Here is a 16,432-nt window from a genome sequence, read left to right as displayed (position 1 = left end):
CCTGGATGATAAGCCTACGCGTTTCGACCTTCTGTGAGATGACAGGAGATCCATTTGCAAAGGTCTTCATCAGGGCTCATAGTTGTGTATTGTAGGACATCATGCTACACACGTGTGGTAGAGCGATGGTTTCTCTTGTTTTCTTTGTATCTTTACATTACTTCGATCGCTGCGCCCAGCGTCGTGAGGTTCGTTGGATGTCCATCCAGGAAACCAACTAACCCGGCATCGGAGGAACGCCGCGAAACTAAGAAACGCCATCCCCCAACCGCCGGAGAAAACAATAACACATGGCAGGACGAAAAAGACTATCGGCGCATCCCAGATTAACTCAGGTGAAGACTCCAAAACGCGGGCTACCCCCGGAAGAAAAAAAACTCACGACGCTGGGCGCAGCGATCGAAGTAATGTAAAGATACAAAGAAAACAAGAGAAACCATCGCTCTACCACAAGTGTGTAGCATGATGTCCTACAATACACAACTATGCAAGTCATTTTTGAGTATTTCTGTGCTAAAGATGTGCAAAAAATTGGAAAAATGTAACATTGGCAAAGCCCAAAGGTTGGCATCCAACACAAGACATACTGGCTTTTGTCAATTCTGGCTAAATGTTTTTACGGAAGACACAGTCTAACTTTGGAAGTACTTGGTTTTCTTTTTTGTTTATAGGTCTAGTCATCTAGTCCTATAGTCTGATTTTTTTGTGATCTGGTGATTGGTTTAGGTAGATTACATTGCAATAGTTAAAATTACTGTTGATGCTAGACCCCAATCTGCTTTTAACAGTGGTGTGAAATGGCTATTAGTTTTTAGTACTTTCACTTGATGCTGGTGAAATAGTTTCATTACTTCCGTTGTAGAGGAAGTTTAACACTACCTCTACTCCACATAATGTTCTTTTAACCCATGCTAGGGTATAGTAGTCTGCATGTAGGTGGTTTGATGGTGGAGTGATGCATTGGTGTGATTTATATAATGTATTTCCCCCTTTTTGAGAACTAGACTAACTATTACTTTGATTTTGCTCTCTAACCTGCAGATGTAACTAGAGTTTTAAACGCAGGTATGTGATGGAAAGCGTAACTCCTCAAAATGTTCAGATTAATATGTTCATCATTTAATGGCCAAGCAAACATTGTGACTCTTTGGGCTTAGTTAGATTTTATACATAACTTATTATTTTTCATATATTTTTATTGCAGGCTTGGAACAACTTCACACGACTCTTATAGTGAAGATATGTATACTACCTTGTTACAAAGGTATCATCAATTGGAACTGGAGATGGGTCAAGTTGCTGAACAATGGCATGAATGCCAGAAACGAATTGATGATTATGTAGATGAGCAGGTAGAAATTTCTTTAATCATTGTTTGCTATAATATTAATGTTTTTGACCTTTTTAATAACTGAAAATTATCTATTTATGTATGTAACCAGATCATAATATACATTCATGCTTATAATTATCTAGACAGTTGGAACTTGTGCATAAAAGAAAATAAAGAAATGAACTAGACAAATATAAATTTTGAGTTCCCATTAATAACAATTAAAGTTATTGATGTTCTTTCTGCCCAGCAGGGCTGTGTCTCGGATTTTTCGCACTTGAAACTTGTACTCCCTCAATCAATGAGGAGCATTAGAGTAGGGCCCTACCTGGTCTGCACAAATTCACTTTGCTGCAGATTATGGTTATTGTATTATATAAGGCTTTGCTTCAGACAAGGGGCCTTGAACTCGATTTTTTGTGCCACTGGCAGCCATCTTACGTCCTGTGGCATGCAGGACACCAATTGCTCTGCAGACACCAGCACTTAGGTGTCATCTGAGGATCGGCCCTGTATTCTTTGACCCCGATAAGAGTCCTTCCAAGACCAGCACTGCTCTTGAGGGAGCCTAGCTTCGACCCTGAAAAGTCTTTGGCTGTCATCTCTTGCCGCTGGCCCAGGCTTGCTCGGCAGTGAGAGCCCTTTTTGGCTCCTGGGAAGTCGCAAGTAAAAAGCTTCGAGCCTCTAAAGCAAGCCATGCCTATTGGGCTCCGATCCATTGAGCCAATACCTTTGGCACAAAAGTAGACAGCGAAACACATCTCAGTGCCATCCTCACTGGCAAGTTTCATGACTCCAGCCATTGCTCTTCTTGAACAGCCTTATGTCAGACCGAAGATGATTTATATTCTTCCTCAGACTGACCAGCTTAGCTCGCCCTCTACTGCAAGAGCCAGACTCAACAGCTCTGAAAAGGAAGCTGACGTTTGAACAGGCTTTTACTGAGCAATGGCATTCATTTCACATACCAAAGAGACTTAAACAGAAAGACTTCAGCCCTGTTTTTTAACCTCCATCAATCCCTGCTTCTCCTCCACTACAGTCCCAACTGCTTTCATCTTCCTTGTAACACTCTGCTCACGCTAACTCTGACCAGGGTAGTCCGTTAGGTCCACAGGGCCCTACCATGATCCTCTACTGCCAAATGATAGGCAAGATCCATGTCGGGAATATAATGTGGACCCTCAGCACCATCCTTGAGCCATTCCTGATGAAGGCTTCACCATCAGATGATTCCACAGTTTCATGTTATTTAAAGAGCAGCACACCCCTGCAAAGTGACACTGCACGTCACAGAGGAAGAAAACTAGCCTAAAACGGAGGTGTGTCCAGTTATCCAGTATTGGATCTTTCATAGATATACATTCTTGAATCCTTACCCGTTGTTTAAGTCCCACGTTACAATAACAAAGCAGTAAGTAGTTGTATAATAGGCTATAATGGCAATTTAAGGTTAGTCTAGCAGTCATATCTATCTATCTTTTTAAAAAGAGCCAAACTTGAGCTATAACCAATCAGACGACAGCACCCTCTAGAACAGGGGTCTCCAAACCGGTCCTGAAGGGCCGGATCCATGCCAGATTTTTAAAATTACTACATGTATCTCAATGGGGATATCCAAAAAATCTGGCATGGATCCGGCCCTCCAGGACCGGTTTGGAGACCCCTGCTCTAGAACCTTCTTAACCGAGACTGTTTTTCTCAGATTTTCTATTATACGTTGTGGAAGGGAGTCTCCCTGACCTCTGCTCAGTTTTGTCTTCACTTCAGCAGTTCAAAAAAATTAAGAATCCCTTTTTCTTCTTAAAAGGGACTCTTCAGCTCCTGCTTATCTTGTGGGAAGAAATGATATGTGGACGAACAACATAAAGAATGTCTCTATTGCCTTTATCATCCTCATTCTGTGAGGTACTGTCTCATATGTTGCACTTTTTCTTCCAAAACAGTGAGAGACAGAGAAGCAAAGCTCCTGTTATGACTCCAGAGGTTAAAAACTACCTCTTCAGATGAGGCAAACAACGCTTCCACTAAGCCTCAGAAAAGGGACAGGTCCTATGACCAGGTACCCTCTGAAGGCAGCAGAAAAGTTCACCAGACTTATCAAAATAATTGAGAAAAAGGAGAAAAGGTTAAAAACCTCCTCAAAAAGCACTTCCTAGGAGCAGACCATCCCTGCTGCCTCCTCTTCAAAGCGCTCACATACCTCTTCTGAGCCAGCGATGTCAAAATCCAAGATCCAGAAGGTACAGTCAACGAAAATCCACTCATCAACTTATGTTGTCGACTAGCACTACAACAATGATCATCAGGGAGTGCGTGGCTAGCAGGCCATGATGGCAGACGGAGTGTGCTAGAGCTCCGGTGCTGCCGGGAAGCAAACATCCTGAAAAAGCCTCTCCGGGGCCAAACGACATCTCGGAGGGGGCGGACCTGATAGCGCTGGACTCCCTGGCCACTCTGGACAATTTTGGCATTTCTGGCGGCCAAAGGTGCTGCACAGCAGAGCCTGGGGGAGCTGCGGCCTGTTCCCCCTGAGAGCGGCCGGGGCCTGGAGTCTGAGACGTGCCCAGATTACAAATATCCTGGGAAAGCCTCTACGCGGCCGGCCGACATCCCGGAGAGGGCGGACCTGATTGCGCCGAGCCCCCCGACTGCTCCGGACAGTCTTGGTGGTTCCGGCGGCCGAGGGGGCTGCACGGCGGAGCCCGGTGCAGCTGCGGCCTAATCCCCTGAGAGCAGCCGGGGTCTGGAGTTTGGGGCGCGCCCGGACTACGGGATGCCTACTTCAGGAGACATCGACGCTGCTCCTGGATGGACCGCTTGAGACCCGACCGCATCGGTGGCGGTGACGAGGAGGGGCGGCAACGACTAAGGTACACACTGCCTTGGAGGCTGCGAGGCGGGAGATCACTGCCCTGGCCGGGATCTGACTGGAGAGCCCTGAGGAGCGCAGCAACACCGGGAGCCCTACGGACCTGACCAGATGGACGCCGGGAGGTAGGTGGGCGAGGTGGGCTCCACCCGGGGGCGATCCCTGCTATTGGGCCCGGACCTCCCTCCCTCCCCACCCTTCCCCCTCCCCACATCTCTCGGCCTTCCCGGGGACGGCTGCAGTTCTGAAACGGAGCTGCCATCGGCCATTGCGATCAGCACTGAAAAACCACGTGGTCGGACCCAGTGGGATAGACTGTGCCTGCGGAATCCCCGGGCTGTGTCGGAGCTGCCTGGACTCCCGCGGTACGCCTCTGGGGGAGGAGGTAGGAAGGCGCCACTGAGTTCGCTTCTCCTGCAGGGGGACCCCCCCGACCAACCCCCTGAGTGGCGGCCCGAACGACTGAGGGAGGCCGCCGAGAGAGGGCCAGAGTGGCCTCCCATGTACCACGTGGTGGGTCCCTTCGAGAGAGATTGAAGACCCGGCAAGGGAACTGCGACTGGCGGGGCTGGGTGGTATCACGGAGTATCGCCCTAAGAGATACCCACACCTGGACATTGAATACGCCTGGCTGGGACTACCATGGTCCGCAAGGGGACTACTACCTTGGATGGGAAAGACGGCCTGATGGCTGCGGGACTAGCCCCGGGGGCCTTGCCGGAGGGATCCACAACGAAACCACCTGACCAGGCTCCTGCTGGGAACCAGCAAGCTGATAAGCTAGACTTGATCCTACAAGAGATCAGAGACTCCAGGCTCGCTATGGAAACACAACTGGGAGCCCTTACCACTAATCTCTCTCTATTAAAGGCTGACCACTGCAAGTTAGCCGACAAGGTGAAAGACCAGGGTGTGATGTTGGCGGAGATAACCCCGAAAGTGGCTGATCAGACTACCTCCATCAAACAACTACAGGAACAGGTGACGACCCTAATGGACCGTGTGGAGGATGCCGAAGGCCGCAATCGGCACTATAACTTCTGCGTCATTGGGCTTCCAGAACGCAGTGAGGGGACCCGCGCAACGGGGTTCATGGAGCAGTGGTTCCGAGATCATGTCGCCGCGGAGGGCCTGTCGCCGCTCTTTAGCGTGGAAAGAGCACACTAGTTCGCACAGGGAGGCCTAGACCAGGACAGCCACTGCGACCGCTGATCGTCAAGATCCTTAATTATCGGGATAGAGACATGCTACTCCAGAAGGCCCGGGAGAAATCTCTTATAGAATATGCAAATTAGGGAATATCGCTATACCCGGACGACACTAATCCGGTGCAAAGGTCCTCTTACTTTGCGGTCAAGAAGAGGCTCCAGAAAGTAAACCTCTGTTACGCCCTACTGTTCCTGGCTCGCCTCAAGATAATCTATGACAATAAGACCCACTTCTTTGAGAGTCCTACTGACGTGGAGGAATGGCTGGAGGTGATGGACGTCGAGGCGACCCAAGGAGCATCATCCAACAGTTCCAGGAAAGATTCGGTATGTACGGGCATAAACTCCCCCACGCCGTCTGTGCAGTCGAGATGACGCAAGCCCTCTACGGCACAGCAAAGGGAGGACCAGATGGTAGCTGTCAACATGGTGGGCTCCTTCAGGAATGAACATGAAACAATCAACACGGACACTGAGGACAGCACACTGCACTCAGACACCGAATATAGTATGGTCCTGTTTCCGACTGTGACGCTGAGAGCAGCGGATGAACTACTGGACACTGGACAGGAGTGACTGTCCAACACGAAGTAACATGTGCTTCCGTGTCCTACTGATATCCTTTGATGGTGATCTGAATGTGGCTGGGATATGCAGGGTGGGGGGTGCGGGTCCTTTAAGTGATTGGGAGGTGCTTTCTTTTTCTGAGATGCTTAGCGGTTCGGTCCAGGCTACAGTATTATGTACCTCTCCCGTGATAGTTGCAATCCGTTACCCTGCCAAAATAGACTCTTGCAGGTTGTGATTGCCTGACGACAGAGGAAAGCCCCCCCCCCCCCGAGGCAGACAAGAATTATAGCTAACAAAAAGACTTTCCTGGTGGCGCCGTTGAGCCGGCAGCGCAGAACTGTAAGACTATGAGGATAAGGTACATGCTCAGCCAACCCCCCGAAGGCGTATGCACCAATGTTTGGTTTGTTATGGTTTACATTTTATGGTTCGGCACAGCAGTGTTTTCAAGCTGCGCCAACAGAGTTCAAGTTTGGGGTGGGCAGAAGTACGTCTCCTGGCTATTGATAATATTACCTGTACTACAGATGAGGGCACTGTTTCCCAAGGCACTTACTGCAGAGTATAGTTGACACTATAGGGAAGTACAGACTGGCTACCTGGAACGTGCGGGGACTTGGCGCTATACAGAAGAGACACAGAATACACGCATTCTTACTCCGACCGCATGCACACATTGTATTCCTGCAAGAATCCCACTTAACACAATCCGAGGCACACACACTGCGGAAGAAATGGAGGGGTGCTGTATTTTCTACGACACTCTGCTTTCTCCAAGTGGGCTACCATATGAGTGAGACACAGTACTCCCTTTGTTGAGCTAGAGAGAAAGGTTGACTACCAGGGGAGGTATATCCTAGTGAAAGGTACACTGGACGGCACACTGGTGGTCCTGGGCAGCGTATATGCCCTGAACTATGAACAAGATACATTCCTCACGAGGGTGGGCCGAGCACTGGCTGCTTGGGTGAGCATCCCTTGGATCTTGGGAGGGGACTGGAATTTGGTACTAGAGGGGGACCTGGACAGGTCTCATCCCCCCCTCCAGACGACAGGTATACATAGACTGACTGACTCCTATGGGACCTGGCTCCAGGGCTGGGGTCTGACGGACGTATGGCGAGCATTGCACCCGACACACAGGGAATATTCCTACTACTCTCCGGTGCATGCCCTACATACCAGATTAGAAAGGTTCTTGTGCTAGGCAGGAAATCCACAGGAAGCTGTGCGACGTTGAGGACCGCCTGAAAACCTTAGAGGCGGTGGTAGGTGTGGACACCGAACGCAGGGGGGAATTGCAAGCAAGTAATATAGAGCATGCAGAACTCCTGGAGACGCTACGAGTTATTGATCATAAAGACTATTTACGACGGCAACAGGCCGAATCTGACAGATCGGGAGCTCTACTGGCTCGGCTGGTACAAGATAGTCCCGAAGCTCCAGTGATTACGCAGGTTCGGGATGGAATGGGGAGAATAGTGTCTACACAGTCGGCCATCAATGATGCCTTTAAGGACCACCTGAGTATACTATACGCCTCCCACCCCCCCCCCATGGAGGATCGAGAAGAGATGATGGCCTTTCTGGGGGACCTGCCTTTTCCAGTCCTGTCCCGAGATAAACAGGCAGGGATGGACGGACCCATCACACAGCAGGAAATCAGAGTGGCCATCTGCTCTCTCAATCGAGGCAAGACTCCCGGTCAAGCTGGATTACCGGTAGAAATTTACCAGACCTATTCTACAACCCTGATACCTGTCTTGGAGAAAATCTATAAGGCATCCTATGAGTCCGGTCACCTACCTGTCTCGACGATGCAAGCCTCAGTTATATCAATCCTGAAACCCGGTAGGGACACCCTCGACCTAACTAATTACAGACCCTTTTCAATGCTCTCTACGGAATACAAATACTCAGTAAAGTCATAGCCCTACGGATACAGGCCCATCTCCCGGCCCTAATACACCCGGACCAATGCTTCTTCCTACCGGGGAGGAGCACGTCTCAAAACACTAGGAGGCTCCACGCCCTTACGTCTGCTGTGCCGTTGGCCCTCTCTCGGGCCGGCTGTGTCGCACTAGACCTCCGACAGGCGTTTGATTCCCTGTCATGGTCATTTATGTTCGAGGTCTTGAAACGTTTAGGACTCCCCGACTCCCTAATACGGTGGATCCGACTACTGAATAAGCACACAACGGCCAGAGCACTCACTGGCCGACACGTCTCCGATAGTTATGACATCCACCGTGGCACCCGGCAGGGCTGCCCGCTGTCTCCCCTGCTGTTTGTCCTGACCCTTGAACCCCTGGTGATTGCCCTCAGGACCAGGGTGGATGGGATGGGCATTTCCATCAGGGGGACGCACAACCTGATATCAATATATGCAAACGACATCCTATTATATCTCCAGGACCTGGAGGAGAACCACTCAGCCCTAGTGACCATTTTTGACCGGTTTGCAGCTGTCAGGCCTGGCTGTCAACCCGGCGAAATCGGTGGGGTTTTACTTCCAGGAGGGGCAACGGTCCTCCCATATTCAATTTGGTGACTCCCAAATCCCGATAGCACAGACCACATTCAAGTATCTGGGCATAAACGTTTATAGACGACTGGAAGAACAGATTTACGGTAATAATCGGCGGGCCATCACCGGCCTTCGCAGTAGTGTACAATTTTGGACGTCCTTACCGCTGTCCGTCATGGGCAGGATAGCGGTTTCTAAAATGGTTATGCTTCCCCGCATGCTATATTTTGTAAATCTGCCTGTTCTTCTCCCGCAACACATATTTAATACACTATATACGATCCTGATTAACCTCATCTGGTGATCTGGACGGCGGAGATAAGTCTCAGAAAACTTCAACTAAGTACCAGACAGGGAGGCCTTGGAGTGCCGGACCTACGCGGTTACTATTATGCGAGTCAATTGCAATGGATGTCACGTTGGGTGGCGGGTAGGAACCTGCACAAAATTGATATCACAAGTGACCAGATAGCGCGCGGAGAGCTACACTCCCTCCTATTGCCCAAGGCCAAGATACCCCGGGATTGTCATCCTCTTTTGCACACCGCCCTGACGTGCTGGCGAAGGGCTTTGGCGTACACGTCGACAGCCCAGCCTTATGCAGATAATATTCCCCTGTTGGGACTCCAAACGCCACAGGGACGGACGTCTGACGCAACGCAGTTTACAGCCCTGGACGGATGCGGGAGTGGATAGAATAGGAGACCTGTTCGGAGATGACGCACTGTTAGACCATGCTTCTTTTGTACAAGCCACGGGGGCCCCACCACGACTATACTTCCTACATGCCACAGTGTCAATCTACGTACGGCGTACGTGGGCTCCGCAGCGCAGTAAACCCATGCAACATGAACTAGTGCACCTCCTTCACTACATGGGAACAGGGGGACACTTAGTGCGGTGGCTATACACTGGGGTTAGGGAACTTAGTGCTATGCCTCTTAACACACATAGAGACACCTGGACGCTAGACACAGGGGAGGTTCTGACAGACGGGGCCTGAAAAATTGTTCTGGAACACCCCATAAGGGTGTCCAGGAATGTGAAGTTCACATTTATACATGCCATGGTGCTGCATAGGGCATATCTTACCCCACTTCATAGGATGCTCCCTGCCTCTTCCCATTGCTTTTCCCGGTGTCAGGCAGATGAGGCCGGTCTTCTCCGCATGATGTATGAACACAAAACACCTGAGCACACCAATATCATTATTTCTGTAATCCAAAAAAAACGTATAGGTATTTCTTCAATCAGTCTAGCAGTGTCTCAACACCCTGTATACTAAGGATCCGTAATGTCACAAAGAAAGAAGTAGTCCAATCAAGTCTTCTGTATTGATGTCTGCTTTTAATTTTCACAGTTCACAAATAGTACCACATGATGTGGTCTTGCCTAAGCGGTTATTGGGGACAGGTCCAACACATACTTCAAACTGTTACGGGCATGCAGATACCGGAGGGAGCGTTGCCTAGCCTGATCGGGCACAGGAAAAGACCCAAAGGACATAAAGCCCCACTGAAGCTCCTGGACTTGGCACTGTTGGCGATTAGAGCATTGACCATGAGGTGGAAGTCTGCAAGACCCCCAGATGTAGAGACTTGGCAATCTGAATTGCCTCGTCAACTAAGCAGTCTACGCCGCCGTTCAGGGAATTTCATGTCAAATTTCTTCATCATTGATGTAGTTGATGACTCCGGGGATGCAAGCTTCAAAAGCTATTCTGGAGCCTCACGACCCTTTCCCCAGCAAGGTGCCTCCCTTTCCTCTGCGCCATCTACTCGAGGAGTTGGATAATTCAGACGTTTAGGGGCCTTTTGGGGTGTGTGTAGCCCATCTGAATCACAGGCCAAATATCAGGACGAGCATGACTAAGAGGAATCTTATTATGGACATTCTTATAATCCTAGACTCCATTATTCCCTTTCCAGAACATTCACTTCCTCCATCGCAAGTACCAGTGCCCATTTCTTTGGTGCAAGACTTGCAGGTAATGCTACAAGATTGTCGCAGAAGTTTCCCCAGATCCTGCACAAGACCCTTAAACATTACCTCCACCATCTATTCCATCCACTCAACTTATGCCACCTCTTTCAATGGAAAGGATAACACTTGCTTCTGCTATACCCTGTGCCGCCCAAAGATGATCCATCATCCTTCTCATCATCTGACCGGGAAGCGGGTGAGATTTATAACACCCATCTGCCTCACTATGAGTCTGACTATTTTGTAATACCTATTCCATCATCACCAGCCACGCACCCCTCAGAGTCCCCTTCTGATGACATTGGGGGTTTCTACAATTTTATGGAAAGGGCTGCTGCACGCTTTGAGCTACCCATGTCTGTGAAGCAATCAGATTGTTTCTTGTATGAGTTTAAAAAACAGGTGTGCAAGTCCTTTCGAGCTATCACTATAGTGGATCACATTTGGGAAGAGGGCCTCAAATTAATGAAAACTCCGTGGCAGCTTGTTTGCCCTGTATTGGTTAAAAGTACAAAGCCTCTGATTACTCTTCTGCCTGCCTCGTAGGACACCCCAAGGTCGATTGATTTTCTGTTCTCTCAAGCGACTCAGCGCCATTCCAGAAATCCCACTACTCCAGTCTTGGCCCCTCCCGATAAGGACAGCAGGGGATTGGATAACATTGGTAAACGTTTCTACTCAATGTCTGCCCTGTCTATTCATGCGGGTAATTACTTAGCAATTTTAGGCCACTACAATAGACAAATGTGGTCTGATATAGCGCTTTGTTAGACCTTGTGCCTAGAAGATCGGAAATCCGAGGCAAGAAAGATTTTACATTTAGGGGAGTGCACAGCCTCCGAAAGCATCAATTGTGCAATGGACATTGTTTCCACTGGTTTTCGTTAGTTGGTAGAAGGGGCTGTTTTTTGCGCAGGGTAAGAAAGTGCCTTTTTTGACGTGATTAGCCCTTACTTTATGCACAAAGAACAATTGATGGACAGAATGTAAAACATGGTAATACATTCACCCCAGTACAGACATCTGAGCCTAAATCCATCAATTGTTTTGCTCACCGTGCCATTCCAGTTTGGACCCAGCCATATGCAAATCAGTCTTGACCCTTCACCCAATGGGAACTGTCCAGACCGAAATGCCAGGCCAGGTCCTCCCTGGCCAGGCAGAGCCATCTGTGACAGGGGAGCTTCAAGGCCTTGCCGCCTTTGTAATGCGCGACCCCCCCAGCCCCATCTCCTATCAGGAGCAGGCCCCTTTCCTGTCTCCCCTCCTTTTCGGCGGGAAGACAGGTTGGAAAAATTAGCACAGCCCAAAAGGTGTGTCCACCTCTGCCAACCCCACCCCTCAGTTGGGAGAGGCGAGATGAAGCCCACTCTTCAGTACCCGCCATTTTACAGATGGCAGGCACTCTCCAGTCAGGATTAGGGATTGGGCCCACTCCCCCACATGGAGTGAGCACACAAAGGGTGTAGTCACCCTAAGGTCAGTAGCACATTGAATACTGATCTCGAGACCCCTACAACACTCCTTTAATACATTATTTAGGGGGCAGCCCTGAACCAAGAAGGCAGATTCCCGCAACCTAAGAAGGACTATTAAAGAAGATGCCCAGCAGAGGAGACTGCAGAGAACTGATTTGGCCCAAGCCCTACCGGCCCATCTGCAGTTTCCAGAGGTCCTGCACCAAAAGTCACCTTGTCCTGCAGCCAGCGACCTCCAGAACTCTGGGAGGATTGACTGCCTTTAACAAAGACCGGATCTCCTGTGAACAGCAGCTCTGTTCAAATAAAACTCCAAAGACAGACTCTGAGCCTGCTGAAGACAAAGAAACCGACTCCTGGAACCACCACTGCACCAGTCCCTACGGCCTGAGGTCAAGTGGTCCACCAGTCCCAGCGAGGTCCCACAGAGCCCCAGAGTCCGAGTCCACCGTGGGTTGACCCCTCCAGGACTCCCTGACGTCTCCTGCAGCCTCTGCACAGAGACCCCCCAACCTCGAGTGACCTGGTAAGGTAAAATCCAACCTCGAAAGACACCCCTACATCCAGCCGTCCTTCGCCCTGGAGAAAAGAACCCGAGGTACACCTACGTCCCGAGCCCTCCATCTTACCTGCCTAGCTGTTGGGTCTTCCTGGACCGAGACTTCATCTAAAAACCAAAATCGAGAATCCCGATTGAAAACAGGGCACCCAACACAGCACCCTGCACCCAGCTGCCTCTGCGGGTGCACCTTGTGTGCTAACTTGGATCCTATTTTGCCCTGAGCCTAACACTAGGAGCTTTGCTCCCACAACTCTGTGGCCTGCTCGTGAGCAGCCACCAACCGGAGGACCCCTATCCCCACTGGATAATATTGGGCCTCAGACCTCTGCACCTGGCCGCCCTAGTGCCGCTGAGGGTACTTTAAGAGTGCATCCTTGTCTGTGGGGAAACCCTGGTTCAAACCCCAGGATACCAACTCTCACAAACTGGTAGTTGCCTTTAAACCGATAACTCAATTTCCTTCCATAGGATTGCATTGACTGCTTTTTCCTAAAAAATTGTTTTGAGTGTGGAGTTGGTTTTGTGTGAAACTTTGAAAACCTGCAAATAACTAAAAACTGCTTTAATTACCTTTCCTCTAGGAAATGTCAGTGTGATATCTAGACCTATCACACTGAGTAGCAAAAATAGTCTGTAAAGTAATCAAAAGTAATCTAATAGTGATTTCCACTGTATCGAAAGCATTTACAAACCTGCAACAGTCATTCTCATTCAGCTTGCTTGTATTGTTCACCCTGCCTTAAAAAGTATCATATACACTTATCCGTACCAGGCTTGCTTGGTTCTAGGAAATGAATCCACCTAAATAATATTTTTTATACAAACAAATTGGTCTCAGTTCAGTCTTTGAGTGTGAGACATCATTTGCTGATTGAGTTTGTACAACAAATGCTTATCACTACCCTCTGATAAAGCCTTTCTGCTCGCCCACACTTCCACAAATGGAGAGTAAGGTGCTATCTACTTTTACCTCTGCCTACCTTTGGGGTTCCACTGTACTCTGTGCACACTATGCCTCGTTTTGGTATGGTATATACAGAGCCTGTTTCCTACAGTCCCTCCAATCAGGGCTAGACCTATGCCTCCTCCCACAGAAGGGTGATGTTATTGAGGGTACAGTAAATCCCGGTAAGGTGCCTATTGGCCCTACCTGCTACTCTCCTAAAACTCTCCTAAATTTAGTATTAGGTGGCTCCCCGAGACCTGGAAGTTAGTTCCTGCAGACCTAAGAATGGCGAAAAATGCGCTGTGCAGTGAAGCCTGAAGGCTACTCACTTGGCCCCGGCCCCATCAGCCTTTCTCTAGCTTCCGAGGCCCTGCAAAAAAAGATAACTCTTGTCCAGCAGGCAGCGACTTTCAGAATCTGAGGAAGACTGACTTCTCTCCGACAAAGACCAGAGACTCACGAGGATTGCGGATCTGTCCTTCAGAAACTTACACCGATGACTCAGGTGCCCTCTAATCTGCACGTCTTGCCCACTCAGCACCCAACCGGCCAGTGTCCAGGTAGACCAGTGACCCAGAACAGGTTCCCCAGGGATCCTGACCTCCGGTCCAGCGTTGGTTGACCCCCTCCTGGACTCCATGACGACACCTGCAGCTTGAATCCAGAGCCTTCCCCGGACAGCGACCGGCTCTGGTAAGAAGAATACGATGTGTAAGGACACCCCTGCACCCGAAGCCCTTGGGTCTACGACTCCCTACATCTCTACTTACCTCTGCTGTCGCTGGTCTCCCCCCTGCAGCCTCTGGTACAACACCTCCAGCCTGCTTGTCCAAAAAGAGCATTGAGCGCCCAAAGCTGTATTTGCACCCGGCTGCACCTGTGCCACTGGCGGTTTATGATTGATGCTGCTTTGTACCCCTCCTCTCCATGCTTGCTCTAACCCTCAAAGCTTGGCCCATGCAACCGATTTACGTACTTGGAAGCAGTGTGGTTCGAGTACCCCCAGCCTCCATTGGAACGCATTGTACCAAACTCCTATTTTGACCTCTTCACCTAGCCGCCCCTGTGCTGTTGGTGGTGCAGTTTTTTTTTTTTTAATTTTTTGAAAACCTTTATTTGTGTAGATGGTTCCATACAAATACGGGCCTACAACCCAGAGGCCGGCCACAGAACAAACTGGAAAGCACCAATGTCAATAAAAAGTACGGAGTGGTTACGCAATACTACACAATGCTGCAAGTCCATAATGCTAACTGAGTGTAACTCCCCGGCACAGGATCACAGAAGGTTAATTTTATGTTAAAGAATAAAGGATCGGTTGTATAATAAGAGTCCTGGTGCACAGGGCGGGGAACCGAACCAACAACATTATAATAGGGAATCCATAGATCTGTCATCAGAATAGTCCAAAGCGTTCAAGCCATAGATGCCCTTGCAATTCTTCTTCGGTCAGTGTCCACCCGCAACCTCATGTGCCCAAAGACAAGCAGAATATCACTCTCATGATAATCAAATTATCAGCGAGACGGATAAAGTTGCAACCATTATACAGCCCAACCCGGAGAGTAAAAGAAAACGAAAATATTAGAAAAAAGGAAAAGGGGACTCCACGTTACTGTACCCGCCCCACGGCGATAATGGCGATCAACAATCCAGACAGCAAACGTTCTAAGGGGCGGGGCGGCTAAGTCAGGATAAGCAGAACCTGAAAGTACCATATTATATAGGAATACCCAAACCTCCCCCCCTCAGGCACTCACCCCGCGGGAATCACGCACAGTCATGGAGACCCAAGAAAAGGACACAAAAGAGCCATAGAAACAAGTAACTATCTAATAGACCCCAATCCACCCGCCCCACCCTGCACCCCTGCAGAAGGCTATGGCCTACCCCTCCCAGCAGCGTGCCTGTCGCCCTAAACATGAACCTGATATATAGAATGAGATAATATAGGGAAAGGGAAAGAAAACAGATAAAAAGGGAAAAAGGAAAGCCAGGGGGGAGGATACCATGTAACAAGGTGCACGGCCCCCACCCCCCGCCCATACAAACAATTAGTGCAGCCCAAAACGAAACTGGTATGTTTTCAGGTAGCCATACATAGTAAGGATTCGACAAATTATCTCAATTTGGAGCAGTCCATAACTCCGTGCACCGAACAGCAGTCCTCCGGATTAAAAACCAAGCTCACCCCAGTCCTTTCTTGGCTATCGCCACGATATATGTCGAAGTAGCGGGCATAAAACAAAGCGGAGAGAAAAGGCCGTGGAGCAGCCGCCGAACGGCCAATGGAAGCAACCCATGGGATCTCCTCCGCCGACGGTAATGCAAAAGCTGTTTACGGCAGTCATGTACATCAGTGTCAATGATCCCCAGCAAATCTTTCCGCATGCGAACCAAGACATCGCTACCCCCACCAAAATGCGGGAAACAAACGGCTACCACCTCGGGCCCATCCGCACCTCTGAGATACGGCCCGGGAGCAATGGCGGTTACCACATTGTCTTGCACACAAGAATCCCGGGCCAAGGTCACTTGCCAAATCTTCAGCGCTCGTAGGATGTCGCCAATCGTGGGTTCACGCTCCCCAGTGCAGGCACCATCACAGTACAGAGGTACAGCATTGACTTCCCGGGGCGTTCCACAGCACACGGCATCAGCCGCCATTTTGCGATTACAGCGCCGTCTTTCCGGAACCAACTCCTGGGGCGGGCTCACAAGCAGGGCCCCCGCGGGATCCCCCTCAAGCATCCAAACAGCAACCTCGATGCAGAAATGAGGGCCACCAAAAGAGGGGGACCCGCCGGCGCCACCGCTCCGCTGGAGCCACTATCCGCCACCGAGCGATGAAATTCGGAATGGCCGGGCAAGGCAACAAGGGGGGGAGCCACCAACACGACGTCCCCCACACACAACTTGCCGCACCTCACCTCTGGATCACGGGACGGTAGTC

General features: G+C 49.8%; 1 protein-coding gene across 3 annotated transcripts in view; it reads left to right on the top strand.

Annotated features, from left to right (window-relative positions):
- Positions 1–16,432, top strand: part of FAM193A (family with sequence similarity 193 member A) — a 577,965-nt gene that overhangs the window by 221,727 nt on the left and 339,806 nt on the right. For all 3 annotated transcript variants that reach the window (XM_086964186.1, XM_086964185.1, XM_086964184.1), the window contains exon 8: positions 1,205–1,352. In XM_086964186.1, the coding sequence (XP_086820312.1) occupies positions 1,205–1,352 (148 nt within the window). The remainder of the gene's footprint in view (positions 1–1,204; positions 1,353–16,432) is intronic.

The sequence above is a fragment of the Lissotriton vulgaris genome, chromosome 3_2, assembly GCF_964263255.1.
Source record: "Lissotriton vulgaris chromosome 3_2, aLisVul1.2, whole genome shotgun sequence".
Lineage (NCBI taxonomy): Eukaryota > Metazoa > Chordata > Amphibia > Caudata > Salamandridae > Lissotriton > Lissotriton vulgaris.
This window is presented reverse-complemented; position numbering and strand designations above follow the sequence as displayed.